Here is a 27,836-nt window from a genome sequence, read left to right on the forward strand (position 1 = left end):
CCTGCTCCCTCGCCGATGGACTCCTCGGACGTACAGACGTCTTTACACCTGATAACGGCAGACTTGTCTAGGTTTCACGTGTGTCTAGGAATCCACTGTCGGACCCCAGGCCGAGCCGACACCCCGTCTCCTACCCGGAGAGCACAGTGTCTGTGCCGACTCAGTCTTCCCACGGTGGACGTGGACCTCACTGGTCTCATCCTGGTTTCAGTTCACATTTCTCGTTTCTGTCCCGCCTTTCCTGCAGATTCCCGCAGGTTGTCACCAGGACTTAGTATCCAGGACTGGAGCCTGGCTCCGTCCCACCCCTCTCCTTGTTACCTGACACTCTGCCCTTTGGGGACAGGAGCCCCATGGGGACCCTGATGGAGCCCAGAGCAGAGTCATCCCTAGTCCGTCCCTGAGGAGCCTCCTTGAAGCAGCCGGGCAGTGGGAGGGGTCAGGAGCCTGTTATTGCTCAGAGCTCCACCTTCAGGAAGCCCGGGGCCATCTCGGGCAGCAGCCTCCCTCTGGTTCCTGGGGTTCCCTCCTCACAGACCCAGGGAACCCATTTCCTCCCCACTCCAGACATCAGGGTGCCAAGGGCAGGTGGTGAGGGCCGGGTGTCCAGAAGCCTCGGGGACGGGCTGGTAGGCTGGACCTTCCAGAGCAGGCTTTCTGGTGGGTCAGATCCCGTGCCTGGTCGGGTTCCCAGCTTCTCCCTGCGTGTGACTGCAGGGAGGGCAGGTCTCTGGCCAGCTGTCCAGGTCGGGGTGTGCTGGCTGCCCTCTGAGCCCCTGTGCCCCTCCAGGCGCGGCGTGCTGCATCTCCACGAGAGCCGTGGCATCGACGACCTGGGCCCTCCGCGGTGGCAGCTCACAGTCTGCCTGGTCCTGGTCATTGTCCTGCTCTACTTCAGCCTGTGGAAGGGGGTGAAGACCTCGGGGAAGGTGAGTGCTGGGCCCTGCCACCAGGCGTGAACACAGGATGGTGGTCAGGTCAGGATGGACGCACGGCCAGGGTCGGGACACATGCCATAGCTGAGTCAGCATGGACAAGTGTCTGTCCATGTGCAGAAGTGGACAAGTGGCCCTGTGGGGTTGAGGAGATACTTGCTGTGTTTGGGGAAGGACACGGAGAGGGAATCACCCACAGCAGGAGGTTTCCAGAGTGAAGACAAGCACAGGGGGCACTGGGGCCCCCCCTTCCCCTCTCTCTCTCTCTCCCCCCCCCCCCATGAAAGTGCTGTGGAGGGACATGGGCACCCGGAGCAGTTCTAGCACAGCGGTCACTGCACTTGTGGTAGGCACACTCAGCCCTCGGGACACAGACCTCTCACTCCCCAGCAAGGTCAGCTGGTGTGCCCCTCACCCTTCGGGAGCCCAGCCACTCCTGCCCACGGCACTCTGGCCTGGAACACACACAGGACAGAGGCCAGCTGCAGTCCACTCAGTGAGCTTCCCTGGGCTGCATCGTGTGATGCGCGGGACACCAGGCGGCCCTCAGAGGCCACCTCCTAGCACTCCCACTTAGGTGACCCTGTGCTGCTCTCCTGCCGGCACCTGCTGTACCAGGGCCCCCTCCCAGTGGCCTGGGCAGTCCAGTGTCACCTGCTCTCCTGCAGGTTGTGTGGATCACAGCCACCATGCCTTATGTGGTCCTCACCGCCCTGCTCCTGCGCGGTATCACCCTCCCTGGGGCCCTGGATGGCATCAGAGCCTACCTGAGCGTGGACTTCTACCGGCTCTGCGAGGCATCTGTGAGTCACCCCCCGTGGACCCCAGACCTCGAGGGCTGGCAGGGGCCAGGCCATGAGCACCTACGTTCTGGCCCGGGAGTCCCACAAGCACTGGGCAGGAACTTCTCTGTCCAGCGGGGCAGGCCGGCTGGCACCCGCATTGTCGGGCCAGGTGAGGGGCCTGTGCAGAGCAGGGAGCCTGAGCAGGTGCAGGGGGAGGACCCTGGGGGCAGTCCTCTGCTGGCTGCTGCCAGGCACCACACCCCAGTGCTGCCTCGCTGTCTCCCCTTTGCCACCTGCTGCCAGAAGGGTGCCCTTGAGTCCTGGAAAACACCGTGCGGCTCAGCCGGCTGCTGCGGTTCCCCGGCCACCAACCCGCAGCGCTGCCTGCTCCGGGGCCTCCTGGGCCTGCGCACAATAAGAGGGTGACCTCAATCTGGTCCAGTGGGAAACCAAATCTAGTCAGGCCGCACAGAGGGAGAGAGCCTCTGGGTTAAAGCATGTGGATGGAGCAGCCTCAGAGAGGCCAGGTCTGGCCAGGCCCTGCGAGGTGGGTCCCCGAGGGAGGGAGAAGGGACAGTGCTGTTTGGGCAAAGAGGAGTGCAGTGGCCAGTGGCAGAGGCTCCTGGGCACGGGTGGTGGAGAGAGCAGCTTTGTGGGGATGTCAGATTCTGGTGGACAAGGTGGGATGGAGGGGCGGAGGCCATCCAGGGGTTCTGTCACTGTGGGTCGGCGGGGGCAGGAGGCCTCCGCAGGTGTGGCCCCAGGCAGGTAAGGCCAGGAGTCAGTTCCAGGTGCACAGGGCAGCAGAAAGACCAAAGCTGCAGCAGAAACAGGAGGACGGGGAGGAGGGGCCGGCAGGAGGAGAAGAGGAGAGCTCCTCTGCGAGGGGCAGAAGGCCATGAGGCAAGCCCAGCTGAAGATGGAGGCCAGGCCCGAGGACAGTGGACGCCTGGGGCAGTGGTGGCCTCAGGGCAGAAGAGACCTGAGAGCTGCAGAGGCCTGAGGGCAGTGGACAGGCGCACCCTGGGGGCTGGGGCATGGAGGAGCCGGCAAAGGGGACTGTGGTGTGGACCAGGCCAGGGGAGCTGCAGCTGTCAGCAGCAGGGCAGAGGGCATGGTGGGCAGCACGGCAGGGTGGCCAGCAGGGAAGGGTGGGCAGCAGGGCAGGGTGGGCCAGCAAGGGAGGGTGGGCAGTAGGGCAGAGTGGCCAGCAGGGCAGGGTGGGCCAGCAAGGCAGGGTGGGAGCAGGGCAGGGTGGCCAGCAGGGCAGGGTGGCCAGCAGGCAGGATGGGCAGCAGTGCAGGGTGGGCACAGGGCAGGGTGGCCAGCGGGGCAGGGTGGCCAGCAGGGCAGGGTGGGCCAGCAAGGCAGGGTGGGAGCAGGGCAGGGTGGGCCAGCAAGGCAGGGTGGGAGCAGGGCAGGGTGGCCAGCAGGGCAGGGTGGCCAGCAGGCAGGATGGGCCAGCAAGGCAGGGTGGGAGCAGGACAGGGTGGCAGCAGGGCAGGGTGGCAGGCAGGGTAGACAACAGGGCAGGGTGGCAGCAGGGCAGGGTGGGCAGCAGGGAAGGGTGGCAGCAGGGCAGGGTGGGCAGCAGGGCAGGGTGGGCAGCAGTGCAGGGTGGCCAGCAAGGCAGGGTGGCCAGCAAGGCAGGGTGGGAGCAGGGCAGGGTGGCCAGCAGGGCAGGGTGGGAGCAGGGCAAGGTGGGCAGAGTGGAGGGTGGGCAGCAGGGCAGGGTGGCAGCAGGGCAGGGTGGCAGGCAGGGTAGACGACAGGGCAGGGTGGCAGCAGTGCAGGGTGGGAGCAGGGCAGGGTGGGCAGCAGGGCAGGGTGGGCAGAGTGGAGGGTGGCAGCAGGGCAGGGGATGCCTGTGGGAGGCATGTCCCAGAATCCAGGGCAAAGCAGGGGCACCTAGAGCACCTAGCACTTCAGCAGGAGCAGGAGCCTGCAGGAGGGCAGCAGGTGCACGTGTGGGAGACGCTCCACAGAGGAGAGCCGGGCCCAGACGTGAGGGCGTGGGAACCAGGGGACAGAAGGAACAGGGGCAGTCGGAGGGTGGCTGGAGGCTGGGCAGGAGGCCGACGTGGGTAGGAGACTGAGGCAGGCGGTGGACGATGGCTGCGCAGACAGGTGGGCAAGTAGCGGGGAAGAGGCGGGGAGGGCAGGACTGAGGGCCCGGGCCCGGTGCTGGCCCAGGCTGGGGTGACGTCAGCTGGGCAAGGGCCGAGGGCTATGCAGGAGGCAGGACTCCTCGGTGCCACCCCCCGCTGCCCACAGCCACCTGAGCAGGGGTGGCATGATCACTGGCACTGGGGCCACAGGACAGCAGAGCAGGGACCCCCTTGCCCGCTACCCGCCTGACCATGCTGGGCCACCTCTTCAGCCCTGACGATCAGCTGGCCAGCTGCCCTCTAACACAGGACCCCAACATGGTGGCCCTGGGGATCTTGACATTCTGTCCAAAGGACAGAGGCACCTGGTGCCCTGCAGCCCAAGGCTCCAGCAGCCTGAGGCCCGCAGCCAGAGGCTCTGGCCTTCTCTGCGTCCAGCTCGCCTCCCTCACCACAGGGGAGCTGCCTGGGACACTGGAGGCCTCCAGCCCTCCCCCCCACCCCACAACCCCGAGGGAGTTCCTGCTGTCATTCCTTAGATTCAGGCCCACGACCTCTCCCTGGCCTGGCTGGACATGCAGGAATAGCCCCCAGGAACAGCCAGCCCCAGACACCTCAGGTAGCAGCCTCTGCCCAAACCCCCGGGGCTTCTCCTCAGCCTCCCACGGGCTGTGCAGGAGTCGGGCAGGCCTGGGCTCTGATGGCCTTTGCAGGCCCTGACGTGAACAGTCATGTACCACAGGCAGCTACCGACCTACATACTTTCCTTTCACATTCAGGAAGTGGGCCAGCCACCTGCTGGACCCCAACATCTGGCCTCAGGTGGCCCCCAGCTCCTGGGCACCGCTCATGCTGGCTGCACTGCTGGGTTTGGGGTGCTGGGAAAGACAAATCACGAGTTAGCAGGTCAGAGGGGCCACGCTGAGTGTCAGGGGGACCATGCCGAGCGGCAGGGGCCACGCTGAGTGTCGGGGGCCACGCGGAGCGTCAGGGGCCACACGGAGCGTCGGCTCACTGGTGCTTTAACACGCAAAGCAGCTTCAAGGGGAAGGGACCAGATGCCCCTGGTCGTGTGGAATAGCTGTGTGGACGCTCCAAGGGGATCGCAGACATAGGCAGACCTCGCAGACCTGCCCCCTTTCTCTCAGGCCAGCGATGCAGGAGGGTCACTCCCTGGTGGTCTTTGCCACTCTGCTAATGCCATTTGCTTCCTACCGGGTGGGAGGAGGGAGGCTCGCTGCTTCTTGGAGCCCGTGGCTTTCCGCTGCCGAGTTCCCCGCGGTGGGTGGACGTGGAAAGCCCTCTCATCGCCTCTAGCTGCGACCTCACCGCTCCCGGCTCTGCAGGTCTGGATAGATGCTGCCACCCAGGTGTGCTTCTCCCTGGGTGTTGGGTTCGGGGTACTCATCGCCTTCTCCAGCTACAACAAGTTCACCAACAATTGCTACAGGTGAGTCCGGAGCTGCAGCGGTCCTGAGAGGTCTGTGAGAGCTAGTCGGCATCACTGCTGGCGGGTGGCCGGGAGGGGGACGCTGACTTGGGGAAACGAGGGTCCCTGGAAGCGAAACCCTGCTTGCACAACCTCTGACCACACAGCTTTTTAAATGGAAAATAAGGTGGGCACTCAGTGAGATCTTAATTCTCACTTCGAGGAAGGTATTGAAACCCATGGGTTTGGGGTCTTGGTCCATAGGAATGCGTGCCCCCTCCTGGGGAGGACCTTCCTGGAGGGGACACGGCAGGGCAGCATGGCCAGCCCTCTGTGCAGACATGCTCTCCTCCTGCCACCTCCTCCCCAGGCCAGCGCAGCAGTCTCTGTCCCCTTGCTCAGGGTCCAACCTCACCAAGACGCCTGCCCCGAGGAGCCACCTCAGTGTGCCCCTCAGGCCTGCACTGAGGGAGCCTGGACCCCAGGATGGCATGCCAGACCCTGAGGAGACTAGGCTGGTCCACCAGCTCAGGAGGGCGCGGGCCACCCGCAGCCTCATGCCAAACCCAAATCCTCCCAAAGCAAACAGAATCGAGTCTGAGTCCTGCTTCCTCCCACCCTCAGAGCCTGGTTCACTTCTTTCACATCATGAGGATTAAATTGCACTGAAGTTCAGACTGAGTGCAGCGAAACGGCCAGTCAGACCATGCAGGAGACCCCCAGCTAGCCCCAGCCCAGAGTCCACCCCGTGTCAACCGGGTCCAGGCACTCTGCGGGAGAAATGCAGTCCTCCGAGGCAGCTGGCCACATGGACCCAGGAGGAGAGCGCTGGCCGCCTGAGGGCTCTGGCCCCTCCTGGTTCTCCCTGTCTTGCCTCTGGCCCTCCAGTGAGGACCTCAGACTGGCAGCACCAGCGTCCCCATGTGTGCCTGCACACACAGCCGGCCACTGGGCCACCGCTCAGGATCTGCATTTCAGTGATGTCACAGGGTGTGCACACCTCTGGTCCTAGAAGCCCTGCTTGGCAGCCCCCTGGCAAGGGGGGCAGTCAGCACCCTGGGCCAGCAGAATACAGGCTGTTTCACCCACCCTGAGGCAGGAGGTCCAGGGTGGCCACAGGTCGGGCCCTGCCGGGCTGCAGCAGGGCTGCCGAGCTCACCTGGAGAAGCAGCCCCTCCAGAGCCCCCTGTCCCCCCAGACACAGGAAATGGAGACTGATGACTGGGAGATTACGGGGCCGCAGCCCGGCTGCACCAACGGCTTATCTTGTCCTTGCAGAGACGCCATCGTCACCACCTCCATCAACTCTCTGACCAGCTTCTCCTCCGGCTTCGTCGTCTTCTCCTTCCTGGGATACATGGCACAGAAGCACAACGTGCCCATTGGGGACGTGGCCAAGGACGGTGAGCCCAGCCCTGCCCCACCTTCCCCACTCCCCAAGATGAAAAGGGAACAGGCGGGGCCTGAGCCTCCGTCCATGAGTATCTGGCTTGAACAAGGGCCCACCTTACAGTGCCCGCCCCACACAGCAGCCTGCTGTCAGAAGCAGCGTCAGCCCCCAGCCCTCTGCAGCCCCCTGCCCTCTGCAGCCCCCCAGCCTTCTGCAGCCCTCTGCAGCCCCCTGCCCTCTGCAGCCCTCTGCAGCCCTCTGCAGCCCCCTGCCCTCTGCAGCCCTCTGCAGCCCTCTGCCCTCTGCAGCCCTCTGCAGCCCTCTGCAGCCCTCTGCCCTCTGCAGCCCTCTGCAGCCCCCTGCCCTCTGCATCCCTCTGCAGCCCCCTGCCTTCTGCAGCCCTCTGCAGTCCCCCGCCCTCTGCAGTCCCCCACTCTCTGCAGCCCCCCACTCTCTGCAGCCCCCCACCCACTGCAGCCCTCTGCAGTCCCCCACTCTCTGCAGCCCCCAGCCCTCTGCAGCCCTCTGCCCTCTGCAGCCCTCTGCAGCCCTCTGCCTTCTGCAGCCCTCTGCAGCCCCCCACCCTCTGCAGCCCCCTGCCCTCTGCAGCCCTCTGCAGCCCCCCACCCTCTGCAGCCCCCTGCCCTCTGCAGCCCTCTGCAGCCCCCACCCTCTGCAGCCCCCTGCCCTCTGCAGCCCTCTGCAGCCCCCCACCCTCTGCAGCCCCCCGCCCTCTGCAGCCCTCTGCCCTCTGCAGCCCCTCACCCTCTGCAGCCCTCTGCCCTCTGTAGCCCCCCAGCCCTCTGCAGCCCTCTGCAGCCCTCTGCCCTCTGCAGCCCCCCAGCCCTCTGCAGTCCCCCACCCTCTGCAGCCCCCTGCCCTCTGTAGCCCCCAGCCCTCTGCAGCCCTCTGCAGCCCCTCACCCTCTGCAGCCCCCTGCCCTGTGCAGCTCTCTGCAGTCCCCCACCCTCTGCAGCCCCCCCCCCCGCCCTCCGCAGCCCTCTGCACCAGGCCAATGTGGCCAACAGAACCACAAGTCCCCAAAGCACCTCACACCTCTGTCCCTCAACACATGCTTCCTGCAGACACCCTGAGACCTTTGGCAAGGTCTGAAGAGGACATTGTCCCTCAGGGCCTGTACCCTGATGGAGGTACCTACAGCTCCAGGGAGGGGGACTGAACTGCTGCAGTTGCATGTGACACAGGACTAAGCAGTGCTGGCCTTGCCACAACCAAGCTGGCTTGTTCTTGATGTCAGCAATTAATCTGTTTCTGACCAAGATCCAGAGATCATAACGTACGTAGATAGGATTTAGGTCACAGAGAAATCCCCGAAGTCCCTGGCATGTGGACTCTCACTCATACAGCCTGCTTTCAGACTCCAATGTCTTTCCACACCTGTGTCTTATAGCTGAGAAAGTGGGAGGGCTGTAGCACTGTGTGTTTGAGTGGCATGGTGTCTTTGTCTGTTTTCTATTGCTGTAATGAAATACCTGAGATTGGAACTTTATAAAGCAAAGAGGTTTAGCTGGGCATGGTGGTGCATGCCTGTAATCCCAGTGGCTTGGGAGGCTGAAGTAGGAGGATCGCAAGTTCAAAGCCAGCCTCAGCAAAAGCAAGGATTTTGCTTCCTGCTGACCCTGTCTCTAAATAAAATACAAAATAGGACTGGGGATATGACTCAATGGTTAAGTGCCCCTGCGCTCAATCCCCAGTACCCACCACCAAAACCAAGAAAAGAGGCTTGCTTAGCTCACAGAGTCCAAGAGCTGAAAGTGACATCTACTTTGCCTGTGGAGCTGGCACCAGCTCCTCTCTGGTGAGGGCCTCAGGCAGATGGCATCCATGCAGTGGAAGGGACAGGGCTGTGTGAAGACAGGCCGTGATGACCACTGCACCCAGATGGACCTGCCCCACCCCAGCAGTGCCATCACCAGCTGACCTCCTCCTGGGGCCCAGAGTTGGAGGAAGGACCACATTGCCTGTGCCCTGAGCACTGGCCACAGCAGCCACCCACTTGGTCCCCAGAGGCCACGCAGTAGGACCCTCGCTTTGTAGGTAGAATATGGGCAGGTCCTGAGAAGGCTGCCCCCACCCACAGCGGGAGAGGAGCCCCGGGAGTGGCTCTGCCACTGCCTTCGCTGCCGTCACCCATCCTCCTGCCCTTGGTGTGGCACGTGGCGTTGGCCTTGAAGCCCCAGCTCCCGGAAGTGAGCTGCCTGTGTCTGCATTGCTGACAAAGAAGATGTCGTTACAGCCCCAGTGCTCAGGACCCCAGGGCGCAGTGCCAACTCAGGCAGAGACCACAGGTGGGCTCGCTGTCCTTCTGCCAGGCCACAGCCTTCCCGGGTCACAGCTGACAGGGCACCCTGAGTGCTGCAGGGAGCCCAGGTCCAGCCGAGCTGGAGGGCAGGTCCCAGTGACCTTGTGGGTGTGGTTCTTTAAGACGTGAGTGCTAGTTCCTCCTGTGGGCCAGACACGCAGAAGACGGGGATCGCAGGAGTTGGAGGTCTGCAGCCGAGACTTGGGGTCGGCAGGAGGCGCAAAGGTGCCCATCCACAGTGAGCTGGAACTGACGCTGTCCGCCACATGGGGTGGGATCATCCAGGACCCTCTGGGAGGGAGCTGTGTGGGGCTGTGCTGGGGGCCTGCCACACCCCAGCCTGCTCCCCTGCAGGGGGCCACCCTTGGGCCTTTGCAGGCACCTCCCCTGGGCCCTGCAAGGCCTCATCCTGTTGGGACAACATGCCACGGCTTTGCAGCTGATCTTAGGATACTGGGTGTGCACCGTGACCAGGCCTCGGGCCCAACAGCATGTTGCTTGGTCACCGCAGGCGTCCCCTGGGCTGAGTCTCTGCCTCCCGAGCCCCCGGGGGCCTGATGGGGGTGCCTGCATCTGTGTGGTCTTCCAGGGCCCCTGCTGCAGGGTGGTGGGGAGGTCAGCCCCACGCTCATCCACAAGGTGCGCTCTTGGAAGTGACATCACCGGGTCCGTTTGCGTTGAGTTGGCCGGAGTGAGCGTGGGCAGTCGGGAAGCAGGTGTCAGCAGCGTGTTTGTGATGTCCTTCTAACTTTACAGCCAGGCCACCAATAGTGTGCACATGGGTGTGCTTCTGTGTGCGCGGTGTTCACGCACATGTAGTGGCACACGCGTGTCATGTTCGTGCACTGTCATGTGTGGGCACATGTGCTTGTGTGTGCGTGGGGCCTGCACTGGAAAGACCTCAGGGCTAACTGGCAGACTCGCGGGCTGCCCACGGCCCCTTCCGCCCTTGCTTCTGTTCCTGCTTTAACTGCTTCCCCCACGCCCCAAAGCCCGTGCGCACACCAGTGAGTGGGGCTCAGGTTGCAATGGGGGACGAGCACAAGCCCCTGATGGGTTCTGGGTGTGTGTCTTCTGGGGTCTGGGCCAGGTGTGTGCTGAGTTCACAGGACGGAGGACCCTCAGGGAGAACTGCCCGGGAGAACCTCCCACCCGTCAGCCCCCAGGCCCCCGACAGGGCGGAGCCGGCCTTCAGGGCGGGGGAGTGAGAGAGCCAAGCCCTGCAGTGACCAGAGTGGGTTTCCATTGCAGGGCCGGGGCTGATTTTCATCATCTACCCTGAGGCGATCGCCACCCTCCCCCTGTCCTCCGCCTGGGCGGTGGTCTTCTTCGCCATGCTGCTCACCCTGGGGATCGACAGTGCCGTGAGTCCGGGGGGCCCTGGCTGCCGTGCCCAGCCCCCTGGGGCCCTCAGCACCATGCTCGGCGTGTTCCTGGGTGATGCCCTGGCATGGCCAGGCAGAGACCCAGAGACCCATGGATGGTCCCCGGACCTCCCTGCTCAGCACAGAGCCTACTCAAGGGACGCAGGCCACAGTCATTCTAGAGCTGGGCAGTTCCTGGAGTTTGGCTTACCCTTCCTCTTCCCCCTTGGGCCTTCAGTGTGTCCACCCTGGGCCCCTCAGAGTCTGAGCACACAGGCAGCAGGCCCCGGCCACCAGAGGCCTGGCTCAGAAAGCATGACCAGCCATCGGGCATGCACAGCGGGCAGTGGAGGCTGGGCCTGGGCTGGCAGCACCTTCTCAGGGTCCTTCTGCCCCATGAGCTGAGCCTTGGGGGTCACAGGATTGGCGGGAGGGGGCAGTGCCTCTTGCATTGGCCCATCCTGATGGGGCCCAGGATATGCTTGCTGGAAAGCATGGACCAAGAATCCCTTTCCCAAGCAGTGAGGGCCACCGGCCACAGCCCACCCTCACTCCCCACCCAGCTGGGTCACAGCCCTGGGGACCACGGGCCTCTGTGTTCCTGCACTCAGATGGAGGGTGCTGACAGGACACAGGTCTCTGAGCAGCCTGGGCAGCCAGCAGCACCCAGCTGCCCTCGCAGCAGAGCCTGGCCTGCCAGGTCCCGGCTGGTATTCAACAGACTGTCTTAGCCAATGCCTGGGGTGGCTGTGGTCACCCTCCAGGCCCCCCTCTGAGGGCCATGTCACCAAGGAAGTGTCCCTCACTGAAGCCCTTTCTTCGTACGAGCTCTGAACTACTGTGCAGGCCCCTCCCCCATGTCCCCCCCGGGTTCGCACCCCCCACGACAGGACTGGCTCTGCCGGGTGGTGCCAGTGCCCTGCTTGTGTCCTGCAGATGGGCGGCATGGAGTCCGTGATCACGGGGCTGGTTGACGAGTTCCCGCTGCTGCACCGGCACCGGGAGCTCTTCACGCTCGGCATCGTGCTGGCCACCTTCCTGCTCTCGCTCTTCTGCGTCACCAACGTACGCACGGGTCTTGCTCTCCCTGGCGTGGGCAGGTGGTTGGTGCCGTCGGGCTGGGCAGGCCAGCCACCTCTCTCAGAAGCTGCAAGTCCCCAAACACAGTTCCCCGTAGCCCCACACAGGACAGCTGCCTGTCCAGAGCGTGGTCCCAGAGTGACGCCACTACCCAGGGAGCTCCCGGAGCACCCTCAGTGGAGCGTGGAGATGTGGGGGACTGGATGGGCAAGGGGAGGAGGTGGCAGAGGAATCCTGAGCCTGGCGCTGGCCTCTTTCTCCCGCAGTCCTGGGACGGGGACCTAGTGTCAAGCTTTTCGTGATAGCTGCATGTGCTGGTGTTCAGTGCTCTGGGCTCCACGGGAGTAGACAGGACACATCTCAGAGTGGACCCGCAGGCCAGTCCTGTGAGGGAGCCCCCACAGCAGGGATTCCCTCTGCTGGGGACCAAGTCCAGCCGGGCCCCTCTCTTCCAGGGGGGCATCTACGTCTTCACGCTGCTGGACCACTTTGCAGCCGGCACGTCCATCCTCTTTGGAGTGCTCATCGAAGCCATCGGAGTGGCCTGGTTCTACGGTAAGCCCAGAGTCACACTGCTGTGCTTTCTCTGTGGCCACCAGGCCGGCTTCCTCTTGCTTGCTTTCTGTGGGACCCATAGTCTGCAAGGCCACCAGGTGGTCTGGGCAGGGCAGGGATCCTGGACGCCTCTACGGGAGGCTGAGTGCAGCCAGAGCCCGGGGTCTGCAGGGTGGAACCTGCATAAAAGGAACTGGCGTGTGTTCAGTGTCATGGGAACATGGCTGTCCTGACCCTGTGGTCACCACGTCCCCACCGCAGGTGTCCAGCAGTTCAGTGAGGACATCAAGCAGATGACGGGGCAGCGGCCCAGCCTGTACTGGCGTCTGTGTTGGAAGCTGGTCAGCCCCTGCTTCCTTCTGGTAAGTGCCACAGCCGCCCATCACTCCGTCTCAGCCCCAGCTGGCCTGTGCCCAGGGTCTGGAGCCCGGGGCACTGTGGCTGGAACCAGGGTCTCAGGACTCAGCAGAGGAGGCAGGTGGGTCCCCCACATCCACTCTGGCCTCCCGAGGCATCTTCCACCTCGCTCTGGACAGGAGCTCGTGCGGGATTGCAGGACCCTTGGGCTACTCAGGTCCCAGCGAGTCCTGGCCTTGAGCTGTCCCTCTGTCGGAGGAAACCTAGAGACCAGCCAGGCCTTCTGCTGCGAGTCAGAGACCGAACTAGACCTTCCAGGGCCCATCAGACCCGGGGTCCCCAAGGTCAGGGGTGACCTAGACCCTCCACTGTTCCCAGGGCCCCTCAGCCTGGGGACCATTAATGTGGCCAGTAAGCCCCTGGCTTCAAGCAGGGACAGGGATCCGACTGGGCCCAACTAGCAAAGGCCCCAGCCACCTGTTTTTGTAGAGTTGCACCCAAACTTGGCAGCAGCCGGTGGCCTCAGGATGGACTCTGGCTGCCTCACCCTGCTACAGCACAGAACAGGAGGCCTGTCAAAGCCAGAGCCCTGGCCGGTGCAGACGCTGGCTGTGTAGGGCTGCAGGTCGGAGCAGATCCTGAGCTGCCACAGGCGGGCACACCTGCCCGGAGTCCCCAGCCACCTGGGCAGCGTTGGAGGAGAGCCGCAGCCAGACACCCTCAGAGCAGCCTGGGCCTCTCCCAAGGGCCAGCAGGGGCCCTGGGAGGTGAAAAGACTCACCAGCAGCTGGACGGTCCCAGTTCACGTGCGGAGGTCTGAGAACCTGAGCTGACAGCAGCATCTGGGGTTTAGGCGCGAAGTGGTGAGTGCTCGACGGGACGCCCAAGGCCCAGCAGGCTGCCTGAGGAATTGGCAGTGGCTCTGCGCCCACCTGAGGCTCTGTGGGCGAGCCCCCAGCCCGGCTTGAAGCCCTCAGCATCCCGGGAAAGCGCTTCCACCTGCTGGGGACCCCACGTGGAGCTCAGGAGCTGCCCTGAGGACACCGTGCCATCGCCTTCTTGTCTGCGCCCTCAGCACTCATACCACCAAGAGCTGACCCAGGTCTTGGGAGACCAGCACCTACAGACACCTGACTGCATCTGGAACCTCTTACTCGACACTCTTCGTGGGGACATGAGGACTCTGGGCCAGAGCCCTTCCTATGAAATTTGCATGTGACAGAAAGCCCAGCTCCACACTGTCCTGTCTCCCTGAGTCACAGCGTGGCCCTGTCCTCCGGCCTCAGGGACCTGGTGCACTGTGGGTGTGCACAGTCCACAGGGGACTAACACACTCCCAGAGGGTATACCAGCTCACAGTCGGTGCCTGTGGGAGTGCGGCCTTTCCAAGCCACGCAGACCCGCAGGCAGCCACCACGCTTATCTGGTGCTCCAGCCTTCGTGAGCAGCCCGTGGGCTTCCCACGCCTTGCTCAACACCAGCCTGAATCCCAGCCCCACCCTCCGTCTTTTGGCTCCAAGCCTTGAGGTAATAGCCAACACTGAAGAGGACATGGAGACATGGACATGTGTCCCAATGTGTTCGGCAAGGTGGCCGTGTGGGCACTTAACTGGGGACCCTGAGAAAAGCCGAGAATTTGCTTTCCAAGCTGCATCCTAAACTGCGTCCCCGAGGATTCCTGCATTCCCTCTAGAAGGCCCCTCTTGCCAGGTACACACACTCCAGTGTGCACGTGTGGGGCACAGCACACAGGGGCATGTGTGGGCTGCAGTGCACGTGTGGGTGTGTGGCCCATGTGCAGGACGTGTTCCTGATAACGCCCCTGTGGAGGGGAGGAATGAACAAGGGCATGAAGAGACCCCCACAGCAATGAGACCCCATCCCCATCAATCAAGAGACCTCCGACATGGGACCTGTTCCCATCAGCGTCTGCCACACACCCTCCGTTCGCAGCTGTGGCCATGATAGTGTGTCTGAGATGATGCCAGTTGCCAGTGGCATCATCTCTCCAAAGTGGGTGAAGAGGCCACACCCAGGCTGCCCGGGGTGCCACAGAGCCACAGTGTCTTCCAGCCTCAGATGGGATTCAGTGTGTTGGAGGGAGCTGGTGTGGCTTTGATTTCAGCAGAGGAGAGGGTAGGTAGGATGGGTGGGGTAGACGGAGCAGGGTAGGGAAGGGTATAGTAGGTGGAGGGGGTGGCAGGTGGGTAGGGCAGGGCAAGGAGGGTAGGCAGAGAAGGAAGGGGGGGAGGGAGGGTGGGGCACGGTCAGGTGAGCAGGGCAGGAAAAAGTAGGGGAGTGGGCAGAGCAGCCTGGGGCAGGGCAGGAGGAGCACAGAACGGAGCAGGACATGCCGCTGTTCTGGTCAGCTTTGTGTCGCTGTGACCCTTTGGTCCGACAGGAACTCAGGAGAGGAGAAGTTTATTTAAAAGGCGCGTGTTTCTGGGGCTCAGTCAGGGTGGGCTGACTCCACTGCTCTAGGCCCGAGGAGAGGCAGAGCCTGACGGAAGGGCGTGGAGGACAGCGGCCCAGGACACGACACCAGGACAGAGAGGCTCTGCTTCAGCAACCCCAGAGGCACAGCCCCAGGACCACCCCCACAGCCGCACCCCACCTGCCCACGGTGGCCACCCATCCCTATCAGCAGATCAACCACCAATTAGAGCCGAGCTCTCCTAACCCAGTCACTTCACTCTGACACTCTTGCGTGACCTCGCACGGGAGCTTTTGAGGGACACCTCATATCCAAACCCATACACTCCAAAGGACCTTGCTTTAGCTGTCCAGCCACCCCCAGGTTGCTTGTCCGCAGGGCCTGGCCAGGGTCCAGCATGTGCGGTGGGGCAACCCTGGGGGTGGCCACTCTGTCTCACCCCCACCCCCAGCACTCCTGACCCCTGTGTCCTTGTTGCAGTTTGTGGTTGTGGTCAGCATCGTGACCTTCAGGCCGCCCCACTACGGAGCCTACGTCTTCCCTGCCTGGGCCAATGCCCTGGGCTGGGTCATCGCCACGTCCTCCATGGCCATGGTGCCCCTGTATGCAGTCTACAAGTTCTGCAGCCTGCCAGGCTCCTTCCGAGAGGTGGGTGTGCACACGGCCCCTCCCTGGCCTACCCGGCTACCCAGGAGGTCTGGGCAGTGTCCACGCCCTGGCTCAGCCTGACCAGGGGAGATGGGGAGGCTGAGGGGTGGGGCCAGTGCAGCAGGGAGTATGAGTCCAGGAGCCCGTGCAGGGTCCACGTGTCTGTCTAGGTCACCTCACATCTGTGTCTTGTCAACGAGTCTGTGTCATGTGGCGTGTGCTGTATGTGTGCATGTGTCCACCTGTGAGTCCATGTGTCTGTGTGTATGGGCACCTGCACACTGCCGTGGTGTCAAGGGTGACCTGTGTCCCTCCAGGGTGGCCAGGTGAAGCCCCTGATGCAGCCATGGGCAGCTCTGGGCCCCCACCCAGAACGCTCCTCCTCTGCGCCCGGCTTTGCCCCTGGAGCAGGGGCAGAGACAGGTCTGGGAGGCCATGTCAGACTCCTGCCCTGAGTTCCTGAAGGGATGAGGGACGTCCTCCTTGGAAGGACTGTCCTCCCTGAGAGCCCCCCAGGTGGCCCCCAGCTCTGCTCTGTGCCCGAGTTCTGCAGGCCTGCTTAGGAGCAGGGCCTTGGGAGAGCCCATCCGTGTACCCCGGGTCCAAGGGTCCACTCTGGAGCCAGCATCCCTTGGTCTGGGGCACCACAGAGGGCCCCTTGCCTCACAGGCTGCTCTTGGCCCAGTTCCCCTGTCCTCAGGCCAGGCAGGGCCTGGAATGGGTCCAGTGCAGCCTGTGGCAGGGGCTATAGCTCCTGGGGCTGCCGTGGCCTCAGAGGAAGCTGATGTTGTCTGCTGTGGACGCTGGCGGACGTCCAAGCTGCTGTAAAGCAGGTGCCGGGCAGTTCCTGGAGGGAGACGGGTTCCCCAGGGCCCCGGGCCATGGGCAGTTGGTGCGGAGCCCCTGGGGGAGAGGTTTGCATGCAGTGGGCCCCAGCGGCCATTCTGCTGCCAGCTCCCACCTCCCAGCTCCCACACAGACCAAGAGGGACCTCAGTAGCTGGACTGGTGCCACCAGATTGTGCCCCCACATGGGCCAGGCACCCAAGGCCCCAGGTAGGGACAGGGACTCAGGGACAGTCATGGTGAAGCCTGTTCTCGAGGCTGGGGGGACGAGGCTCAGCACTGAATGAGAGAAGCGGGGGCTCCTAGCAGACACTGTGGAGCCGCCACACCTGGGCTGAGGGACAGGGCCCTGCACCACAGCCTGGGCTGCAAGTTGGGCCTGGACGCTGGCAGATGCCCACCAGGACATGCGGGCTGTGGGCTCCTGCATCTGCCCACATGTCCCCTGAGGAGCGTTGATGGCCTCTGGCCGGTGGGGGCCTGCGGGTGCCAATGCCAACAGCTCGTTCTCCCTCAGAAACTGGCCTACGCTATCACGCCTGAGAAGGACCGCCCGCTGGTGGACCGAGGGGAGGTGCGCCAGTTCACGGTGAGTCGGCAGGGCTTCAGACGGTGGAGGAGCAGTGTCCTCGTCCCACAGCTGCTCCTGGGGCCCCAGAGGGCTGCGTGAAGCAGCACACGCTTGGGTGCACCCACGTGCCACAGGGTCAGAGGCTGGCCAGGGGCCACCTGAGGTCTTGACCTGAGGACGGGGCAGCTGAGAGCAGCAGAATCAGTGGAGGTGACGGAACAGGTGACCGCTGACGGACACCCATACGAAGGGCGGGGCCCACGGGGGGCTGAGCCTGTCTCCCTGGGCGTGGTGAGGCAGAGGAGGCAGAGGGTCCTGGAAGCTTTGGGGGCAGAGAGGGGACAGGAGGGGGGAAGCGGCTCTCGCAGGTCTAGAGTGAGTCAGGTGTCCACCGAGGCCCTGGCAGACCCTGACAGCACTGTCTCCCTCACTCAGGAGCTCAGGGTGCACGTGGGCACGCCACACTCTGTCACATGCCATGGGGGACAGGGGTGCACGTGGGCACACCACACTCTGTCACATGCCATGGGGGACAGGGGTGCACGTGGGCACACCACACTCTGTCACATGCCATGGGGAACAGGGTGCACGTGGGCACGCCACACTCTGTCACATGCCATGGGGAGCAGGGGTGCACGTGGGCATGCCACACTCTGTCACATGCCATGGGGAGCAGGGGTGCACGTGGGCATGCCACACTCTGTCACATGCCATGGGGAACAGGGTGCACGTGGGCATGCCACACTCTGTCACATGCCATGGGGAACAGGGTGCACGTGGGCATGCCACACTCTGTCACATGCCATGGGGAACAGGGTGCACGTGAGCACGCCACACTCTGTCACATGCCATGGGGGCAGGGGTGCTTGTGGGCACACCACACTCCTGTCACATGCCATGGGGAGCAGGGGTGCACGTGGGCATGCCACACTCTGTCACATGCCGTGGGGAACAGGGTGCATGTGAGCATGCCACACTCCTGTCACATGCCATAGGGGACAGGGGTGCACGTGGGCATGCCACACTCTGTCACATGCCATAGGGGACAGGGGTGCACGTGAGCATGCCACACTCTGTCACATGCCATGGGGAACAGGGGTGCACGTGAGCACGCCACACTCTGTCACATGCCATGGGGGACAGGGGTGCACGTGGGCATGCCACACTCTGTCACATGCCATAGGGGACAGGGGTGCACGTGAGCATGCCACACTCTGTCACATGCCATGGGGAACAGGGGTGCACGTGAGCACACCACACTCTGTCACATGCCATGGGGAACAGGGTGCACGTGGGCATGCCACACTCTGTCACATGCCATGGGGAACAGGGTGCACGTGAGCACGCCACACTCTGTCACATGCCATGGGGGCAGGGGTGCTTGTGGGCACACCACACTCCTGTCACATGCCATGGGGAGCAGGGGTGCACGTGGGCATGCCACACTCTGTCACATGCCGTGGGGAACAGGGTGCATGTGAGCATGCCACACTCCTGTCACATGCCATAGGGGACAGGGGTGCACGTGGGCATGCCACACTCTGTCACATGCCATAGGGGACAGGGGTGCACGTGAGCATGCCACACTCTGTCACATGCCATGGGGAACAGGGGTGCACGTGAGCACACCACACTCTGTCACATGCCATGGGGGACAGGGGTGCACGTGGGCATGCCACACTCTGTCACATGCCATGGGGAACAGGGTGCATGTGAGCATGCCACACTCCTGTCACATGCCATGGGGAACAGGGGTGCATGTGAGCATGCCACACTCTGTCACATGCCATGGGGGACAGGGGTGCATGTGGGCATGCCACACTCTGTCACATGCCATGGGGGGGCCTGGGTGCACGTGGGCATGCCACACTCCTGTCACATGCCATAGGGGACAGGGGTGCACATGAGCACGCCACACTCCTGTCACATGCCATAGGGGACAGGGGTGCACGTGGGCACGCCACACTCTGTCACATGCCATAGGGGGGGCCAGGGTGCACATGAACACACCAAACTCCTGTCCCATGCCGTGGGGGGGCCTGGGTGCATGTGAGCATGCCACACTCCTGTCCCATGCCGTGGGAGGGCCAGGGTGCATGTGAGCAGTCCAAACTCCTGTCACATGCCGTGGGGGAACAGGGTACACGTGAGCACACCACCCACATGTACATGCCATGGGGGGCCAGGGTACACATGAAGACACCAAACTCCTGTCACATGCCGTGGGGAGGCCTGGGTGCACGTGGGCACGCCACACTCCTGTCACATGCCGTAGGGGGCCAGGGTACCCGTGATCACACCACAGTCTTGTCACATGCCGTGGGGGGCCAGGGTGCTTGTGAGCACACCACCCACATGTCACATGCCGTGGGGGTCCCAGGGTGCATGTGAGCATACCACCCACATGTCATATGCTGTGGGGGGACCAGGGTGCACATGTGCATATCACCCCCCATGTCACGTGCAGTGGGGGGGCCAGGGTGCACTGTTCATGTCCCGTGCCTGTCATATACTGGGGGGGGCCAGGGTGCACTGTTCATGTCCCGTACCTGTCATATACTGGGGGGGGGCCAGGGTGCACTGTGCATGTCCCGTGCCTGTCACAAGCTGTGGGGGGGGGGGCCCGGGGTGCACTGTGCACACCAGGCGCCCGTCATGTGCCATGGGCAGGAGTGCTGCCGAGAGCCCAGCATAAACATGGGGCAGATTGTGACTGCCACAACCTCAGAGGTAGGTCTGCTCCCTATGAATCCCAGAGAGGCTCCAGAACCTGCCTGCAGCCCCACGACCAGGTGGGAGGTGGGCCTGGGCCAAGCTCGGGCGCATTCTCAGCTGTCCCCTCCCCACCCCAGGAGAGCGGCCCAACTCCAGAACTCTAGCATGAGCTGAATGCAGGGTGGCGGGACCCCAGGATGAGAAGGGCTCAAAGGTGCAACTGGCTGGGTGTTCGAGCCCAGCAGAGTGGAGGCAGAGGGGACACCTGGCAGGGTCCTGTGACCGCCCTTCCCCCACCCCTCCCGCCCGGTGTCCTCCTCTGTGCAGTGGGAGGGCAGCGACCGTCCCCTGGGCAGATCTAGTGGTCACCAGATGAGGTCCAAGAAGGTTCCCAAAGGGAGAAGGGACCTTACCAGCCCTGGCAGGCTCTCGAGCATGGGAATTTCAGCATGCGTCCAAAGAGCCCGGAGAGATTGCCTAGGGAGCAAGACCCGAGGGACCTTAACCCAGCCCTGGCAGGCTCTCGACCACAGGAATTTCAGCATGCGTCCAAAGAGCCTGGAGAGACTTCCTAGGGAGCGAGACCCGCAGGAGCAGGGCATGCCTGGGGAGGACGAGGGCCCAGAGCACACGCAGGCCTTGGGCTGTTTCAAAGGACGTTGTAAGCAGGGGTACATGTGGGTGGGGGTGGTGCTAGGGTGGCATCCACCTGGAACTCCGACGTGCTCAGGGTGCTTTCGGGACCCCCAGGGGGAGGTCACCCCGGTTGCCGATAAGGTTTGGGACACACCCACAGCACAGATCTCTGGTGCTGCTGTCCCTCCGCCTTGGTCTAAAAAGCCTGCTGTGTCGGCTCTCAGGGTGTGCAGGCCTCAGTCGCCTGGACGGCACCCAGAGACAGGGGCCCTGGGAACCCAGGGTGGGGGCAGTCATGCTCACCTGAGCCAGGCAGTGGGACACTCACTGCCACTTGGCCAGCGTGGGCGACCCCCACGGGGCTGCGCCTCCTGTTCCTCCTCCCGTTAGTGCAGGTCCTGGTGCAGGGTCAGCCTCCCGCCCTCCCCAGACCACCTCCTGCTCTGAGCACAAGAGGCACATCCAGGCTTCCCACCACCTGCACAGGACGGCCTTCCTGTCCCACCGGCCCTGCCACCCCGGTGAGAGCCGGGTCCTCTGAGAGCCTGGGCTGGCGGGGTCACCTGTGTGTGGCCTTTGGTGGGACTTCTCAGGCTCCAGAGCAACTGTGCGGACAAGTCTGCTGGCCCTGTCCCGTCGTGCCCATGCCTTCCTTCCACTCCCCCCAGGTCTTCTGAGGTTCACTACCTTCTTAATTTGGAACTTAGATAATTAGTTTTCAACTTTCCTTTTTTTCTAACAAGCACTCAAGGCTACAGATGTCCCTCCATATGCCTGACTTGCTGCACCCCACACCCTTTGACAGAGGGTGTTTTATTCTTTAGTTCTACACGTATTTTACTCTCCATCTACCTTCGCTCATAACTTGCTTACAAATTGCTTTTAAATTCCCACGTTAGGGGTGTTCCATTCCTCTCTGTGGCTGCTTCTGAATTGACCGCACTGTGCTCAGACACCTGTGAAAGGCACTGAGCCTGCTTCTGCCCGATAGACTGGGCTGCTATGGACGTGGCCCATGCCGCCTTCAGCCTGTCCATTTGAGGTCTGCTGGACAGTTAATGACCGAGAGCCATTTGTGGTGTGTTCCTTGACACACATCTGCTCAGCTTTCTCCTCGGCTCACGCTTTTCCTCTACACCATCTGAAGCTCTTCTCCGAGGTACAGCTGCGTTTAGAATGACCAGAGCTCCTGGCCAGCGGCCTTCTCCCAGCGAGGCCTTTGCTGTGGCACCTGTTTTGTCTGTGGGGAATATGGTGTGCCTGGTGCCTTTGGGTTTTCCTTGGGCAGTCTGTCCACTCACGGCCTCGGGGATAGTAAGACGTGGGTTTCTTCTGCAAGCCCAGCACACCCCTGGAACTCCTTCCTCTGGCCATTGGGCAGACTAACCCACTGACGTTTGCTGTGGTTACTGAAGGCTTGAGCTTTGTCCTGGGGCCTTTAACCACGCCTATCCCCTGGTTAAGGTTCACTTTTCTCCTTTATTGCCTTCTGTTGATGGGTCTTCACATCTCTTAGGATATGTCGTGTGAACAGGAACTGTGGATCCACGATTTGTGTCACTTGTGGGAATTTTGCAGCGACACTAAAACCTTGCCTTTGGCCAGGTGCAGTGGCCAAGCCTGTAATCCCAGAGTCGGGACTCTGGGGCAGGAGGATGTGTGTTCCAGGCCAGCCTGGGCAACAGCGAGACCCTGACTCAAGGTGAAAGGTGAAAGGGGCTGGGGCGTGGCTCGGTGGTACACACCGGGGTTCAGTCCCAGCACCAGCACAGGGCAGAGCCAGCCCGTGCTGCCACTTCCGCCCAGGCCTTCCGCCCCTCCTAGCCTCACTTGGAGTTTCCTTACTGCCGCTCCAGAGCCACAATCCTACAGCAGGCTTCTGTCACTGACACTTTTTAACTATTTGTCCACAAACAAAATAAGCCCCTGTGAGACTGCTGCACAAAAACTCAGTGTTGGTGGCAATTACCTCCAGCCGCCCACCCTGTCCCCAGTGTCCTTGGAGCAAACAGCCTCAGCCCCACGTGAATCCCTCCTCTGCTCTCCCACTGCATAAGTTTGTCCCATAGGTAGATGGTGACAGAAGGTAGGTGTGTAGAGGGGTAGATACATGGAAAGAGATAGATGGAGAGATGGATGATAGAAGGTAGGTAGAGGAGAGATGATGGAGAGAGAAGAGTGGTAGATGGACAGGAGACAGGGGAGGAATAGAAGGTAGACAGATGATAGGAAGATACAGACAGAGGTAAGTAGATGACAGAAGATGAGTAGAAAGATAGATGATTGACAGAAGGAAGGTAGATGATGGATGATGGAAAGACAGAAGATAGGTGGATAAAGACAGAAGACTGAAGGTAGACGATACGTTTTGTAGATAGGAGGATAGGCAAAATTGATATATAGATAATGGGTGGACAGGTGACTGATAGATGATAGGTAGGAAAGATGGGTGATAGAAGACAGAAGGTAGGTGGATAGAAGATGGACATAAATGACTGAATATGTAGCTAATAGATGGACAGAGGATGGATGGATGGGTGGTGGGTAGAAAGAGTTTGTTTGTGGTCCCCAGCCCTTGTATTTTAATTCTACTTTGAGACAGGGCCTCACTAAGTGCCCAGGCTGGCCATGAACTTGGTGCCCTGCCTCAGCCTCCTGAGCAGCTGGGATGGCAGGCATGACCACCGCGCCTGGCAGATGGAGCCATCTCTGTGGTCCTACAAAGCGTGTTTGGCTGGCAGTTCTTCTCGCTTCTGGAAAGGGCACCCTCTGCTTCCACCCCAGGTCTGCTTTCCCCCGGCACAGTCAGGGTCCATGGCCCTTCTCTGCGCCACTGGGGTTCGTAGCTGGCATCCCGTTTGGGCATTTCCAGCCACTGTCACTCAGTTCTCATTCTGCCCCCAGGGCCCGTGGCTGCATGAGCACTCTGCCACTTGGAGTCACGGCACCACTGTGCGTCACTCCCCCTCTCCCTTGCTGTGCTCTGGGTGCCTTGGGTTGGACGCCCTGTGCCCTCAGGTGGTCAAGGGAGCTTCCAGCCGCGTGGCTTGGCTATGGTTTGGTCTGCTTAGTTCCGTGCCCTCCTTCGGACCCCTTCTGGCACGCACCCTTCACCTGGCTCTGTGAGGTCCCCTGGTGTCTTCTTGTGCCTTCTGTGTCTCTACTTCTGAACACGTGCAGTAAGTTACAGCTGCCCAACGTCCACACCTGCAATTTGCACATGTGTCTATCCTGGGTCAGATTTGCTGTGGCTTTTCTCACTGTGGTTCTATTCTGCCTCTTTGCATGTTGGGTCGTGTCCAGATGGTCCCTGGACGCTGTGGTTTTCCTTGCTAGATGCTGAGTTTGCATTCCTGTAGATTTTCTTGAACTTAGGTACTTGGAAACAGGTCTACCAGAGCTTGTCTAGCCAGCCACCCTGAGCTCTCCCACCTAGGGCCCCGCTGTGAGGCTGGCAGCCCTGCCCAGCCTCAGGTGGCTGCAGCGCATCAGAGGCTCTCCCCACTTCTGCGTGCACTGTGGGTGCTGGGTCCAGCCTGGGCACCCCTGTGCAGTCACCCCTCAGGCGCCTGCAAGCTCAGTGCTGTGGGCCCCCACCGAGGCAGCCCTGTGGGCTCCACCTGGCCTCCCGTTCCCTGCACCACAGTCCACAAGGTCCCTCCAGGCAGCAGGCAGGATGCACTGGACATGCTGCTTGCTTGCCTTTGCATGGGGACAACCCCGACCTTGGCCATCTGACTCCAGGTCTCCAAGCCATTGGTGTGTGTGTGCCATTCACTTCGAGGGCATTTCAGGTGGGAGGGGAGACTTGGCCCTGAGTCTACCTCGGCTAGAAGTAATGTGCCTGTGGCTCTGGGAGGACCCTCGTGGCCACACGTGTGACCTGCTGCGCTGACAAGCCAGCATGCCCCGTGTGCACCCTTGACTGGCAGCTACCTCCGGCTCAGCTCTGTGGCTGCGCTTGGCCTGCCTGCTTCTTGTGCAGTGAGCATGTTGTAATGTGCCTCTGTCCCTCTTTGGGACACCCGACCACCTGGAGCTGTCCTGTCATCTGACCCTGCAGACTCTGGTCCTTGGCTCTGCTGACCTCTGGTTCCTGCCAACTCCCTCTCAGAGTTGGCCTGCCTCCTATTTCTGGCCTTTTTACTTGCAAGTCTGTGGCCTGACCACAGTCTGTGGGAACTCGAGAGTCACCCCAAATGCCCCTCCCTCCAGAGAGGGTCACTCTGCTTTTGGAGGTGGCAAGGAGAGAGGGCCACTCTCACTCAGGTGAGTCCCACAGTTGGTCCAAGAGCAACGTCCCTCCTCCTGATCTGAAGGGAGTGCCACCCAGAGCTGCTGTGCTGGACTCTGGCCACTGGGCCCTCCTGGCTGTGACCCCAGCCAGGTCCTGCCCACCACTGCCATCACTGGGCTCCATGACACACCTGGACAGTACCTATGTTGGCGTCACCTGCAGCTGCCCCAGGCCCCTGCAGCCCCCCTCCCCTCCGCTACGTGTGGCATGTCCTGACCCAGCAGAGGTAGCCCCTCAGGGTTCCCAGTGGAAGGGACAGAGAGGCCCTGCATGGCCAGAGGGCCAGTTCCCGCTTTCCCCCTCTGGTACCGTGGGGTCAGAAACAAGCCACCAAGCTTTTGCTCAGAAAATATTTAAAAACAGCATTCTGGTCATCATGCCACCAACTGGCTCTCACTCAGAAACAGCCAAACTAGTAGCTGCACGGTAACAGCCATGGCAGTGGCTGCAGTGCCACAGTCACCCCTCAGTGTCCTCAACCTGGAGCCACCAGGAGGCCCGCTCCCCACGTGGCGGGTCACACTGCCAGGCTGGTGGCAGAGCACAGGGCTTCACTAGGATGGAGAAGTGGGGCCCCAGGGAAGTGCTGGGTGCCGGGGAGGGGACACCACTGGGTCACTCACAGGTTGCAGGAGGTCACATTTCTGAGGCCAGCATCTCCCCACCCCAGCTGCTGTCTCTAATGTGCCCAGAGGCTGCTGTGGCCTCCCCTGCCGTGGCCTCCCCCGCCAGGTCTGGCCCTTGCTTTGCTGCCGAGTCGCAGGTTCAAAACAGGCCCCAGAAACAGTGTTGATCCTGCATCCCGCTGGCTCCCGTGGGCAAGTGGCTGGCAGGGGCGGACCTGAGCCAGCGGGGTGGGGCCCAAGGCTGCCACCTGCTTCTGACCAGATGTCCTCCTTGCAGCTGCGCCATTGGCTCCTGGTGTAAACGGAGCCCACGGATGACCAGGGCAGTCCTCTTGCCACAGGGAGACAGAGGAGGGAGATTGACGTTTCCAGAGAAAGAGGGCCACTCCCACCCCTGCCTCTACTGAGCACGCAGCGCGAGGCTCCATCTCTGACTTCTCACCGCTTCACGCCCCGAGGAGGGCTCGCCCTGCGTCCTGCGTCCTGTGAGAACAGCAGAGATCCTTGTGGTGAGGTTCCAGCCTGTCCCATCTCTGCACACGGGTCCACGCGGCTGGCTCCTCCCCTGCGGCCACCCTGGAACACCATCTTGCTGTCACCCATGCTCTGGGAAGAGGGACCCGGGTGACTGTACATACACTGTGTGGGGCCCCTGTGCTCACGATAGCTGCCTGGGTCATTTATTTTGCTCAGATTTTAAAAGCCAAGTGTCCTGTTTTGTCTAAGTGTGCAGAAGGAGAGTCAGGGAGACCGCCCGAGGCTCCACTCCTTTCCCGTGTGTGGCCAAGCAGACGCTGGATGTGAGTGCCCTGCCCACCTGGCACCCCTCGTCTGTTTTGGCCATGGACGACTGGGGTCTGGAACGTGGGACTGGGCACTCTGTTGGCTTCTTGATCAGCTCATGGTCACCTCACTGGGGACTTCCAGGCCATGGGAGGAAGGCTGCTCCTTGTAAGCCACATGCCGCAGCTCGAGGGCCCCTGGCACATGGGAGCCACCAGGCAGCCTGCAGACACCCCGCGTGTCCTGGAGCTGGCCCTTGGGTGTCATTTCTCTCAGGCACCGTCACATCTGTGGACACTTTTCCTGTTAGGGAGTGGCTTTTTAAAATCACATTTACCTTCGAATCCAGACTGTTCTCACGGCCTAAGGTCAGTCTCTGCATGTCTGTATGCTGGTGGCTGGTTTTGTTGACAAAAGCTATCAGCAATACCAAGTGAAGAAAGCCACCCAGGGCCACCTCCACGGCACACTGGCTGCTGCCCCTGGAGGGAAGGGGATGTGTCCCCAGGTCACCTGGAGCTGCTGGATGTGGCCTGCAGAGAGGTTGCACCCTGTGCCGTCCAGCAGGCGCAGGCTGCATACAGAGCCCTCTGGGCCTTCCACAGGTGGACATGGGCACCGGGGACTGGACCTGGACACTGAAAGCCATGTCCCTTGAGACCTGCGGTCACAGCCGAGACCTGTGGCTCTGTAGAAGCAGGTGTCCTCAGCATGCTAGCGTCTCCGCCGTCAGTGTCTGTGTGGTCCTCACGCACAATAAATGAAACCTGTCCAGAAAATGGCCATGGCTGTGTCGCACACTCCTGCCCGGTCCTGCTGCCCTGCACAGGCCCAGCTCACTGGCTCCACCTGGGAGGGGGAAGCTAGCTCCAGGAGACACTGTCACCTGGTGCTCCCAGCCCACCCTCCATACCACCACAGCTTTCCACACCTGCTCCCCAGAGCCTGGGGCAGGTGTATCCCCGGCCTCCCCGTGGGTGTACCAGAGTGACCCACCCCACGGGCTCCCACACAGGTATACTAGGATGGTCCACCTCCCCTCCACGGGCTCCCACCCAGGAGTGCCAGGGTGCCCCATCCCCCCCATGGGCTCCCACCCAGGAGTGCCAGGGTGCCCCATCCCCCCCATGGGCTCCCATCCAGGTGTGCCAGGGTGCCCCATCCCCCCCATGGGCTCCCATCCAGGTGTGCCAGGGTGCCCCATCCCCCCCATGGGCTCCCATCCAGGTGTGCCAGGGTACCCCATCCCCCCCATGAGTTCCCACACAGGTGTGCCAGGGTGCCCCATCCCCCCCCATGAGTTCCCACACAGGTGTGCCAGGGTGCCCCATCCCCCCCATGGGCTCCCATCCAGGTGTGCCAGGGTGCCCCATCCCCCCCATGGGCTCCCATCCAGGTGTGCCAGGGTGCCCCATCCCCCCCATGGGTTCCCACACAGGTGTGCCAGGGTTCCCCATCCCCCCATGAGTTCCCACACAGGTGTGCCAGGGTGCCCCATCCCCCCCATGGGTTCCCACACAGGTGTGCCAGGGTTCCCCATCCCCCCATGAGTTCCCACACAGGTGTGCCAGGGTGCCTATCCCCCCCATGAGTTCCCACACAGGTGTGCCAGGGTGCCCCATCCCCCCCCATGAGTTCCCACACAGGTGTGCCAGGGTGCCTATCCCCCCCATGAGTTCCCACACAGGTGTGCCAGGGTGCCCCATTCCCCCATGGGCTCCCACCCAGGTGTGCCAGGGTGCCCCATTCCCCCATGGGCTCCCATCCAGGTGTGCCAGGGTGCCCCATCCCCCCATGAGTTCCCACCCAGGTGTGCCAGGGTGCCCCATCCCCCCATGGGCTCCCACACAGGTGTGCCAGGGTGCCCCATCCCCCCCATGGGTTCCCACACAGGTGTGTCAGGGTGCCCCATCCCACCCATGGGTTCCCACACAGGTGTGCCAGGGTGCCCATTC

The 27,836-nt window shown here is 62.4% G+C and overlaps 1 protein-coding gene across 1 annotated transcript in view; it reads left to right on the forward strand.

Annotated features, from left to right (window-relative positions):
* The window catches only part of SLC6A3 (solute carrier family 6 member 3), a gene marked incomplete at both ends in the record, with an annotated part of 37,415 nt that extends 12,016 nt beyond the window's left edge, over positions 1-25,399 (forward strand). The window contains 11 exons of the mRNA XM_081303177.1: positions 791-929; positions 1,604-1,738; positions 5,175-5,278; positions 6,536-6,660; positions 10,222-10,334; positions 11,271-11,399; positions 11,870-11,969; positions 12,231-12,331; positions 15,241-15,408; positions 16,771-16,842; positions 25,376-25,399. Of these exons, the coding sequence (XP_081159303.1) occupies positions 791-929; positions 1,604-1,738; positions 5,175-5,278; positions 6,536-6,660; positions 10,222-10,334; positions 11,271-11,399; positions 11,870-11,969; positions 12,231-12,331; positions 15,241-15,408; positions 16,771-16,842; positions 25,376-25,399 (1,210 nt within the window). The remainder of the gene's footprint in view (positions 1-790; positions 930-1,603; positions 1,739-5,174; positions 5,279-6,535; positions 6,661-10,221; positions 10,335-11,270; positions 11,400-11,869; positions 11,970-12,230; positions 12,332-15,240; positions 15,409-16,770; positions 16,843-25,375) is intronic.
* Between the last annotated feature and the right edge of the window lie 2,437 nt (positions 25,400-27,836).

The sequence above is a fragment of the Spermophilus citellus genome (genome assembly GCF_964194105.1).
Source record: "Spermophilus citellus genome assembly, chromosome: 1".
NCBI lineage: Eukaryota > Metazoa > Chordata > Mammalia > Rodentia > Sciuridae > Spermophilus > Spermophilus citellus.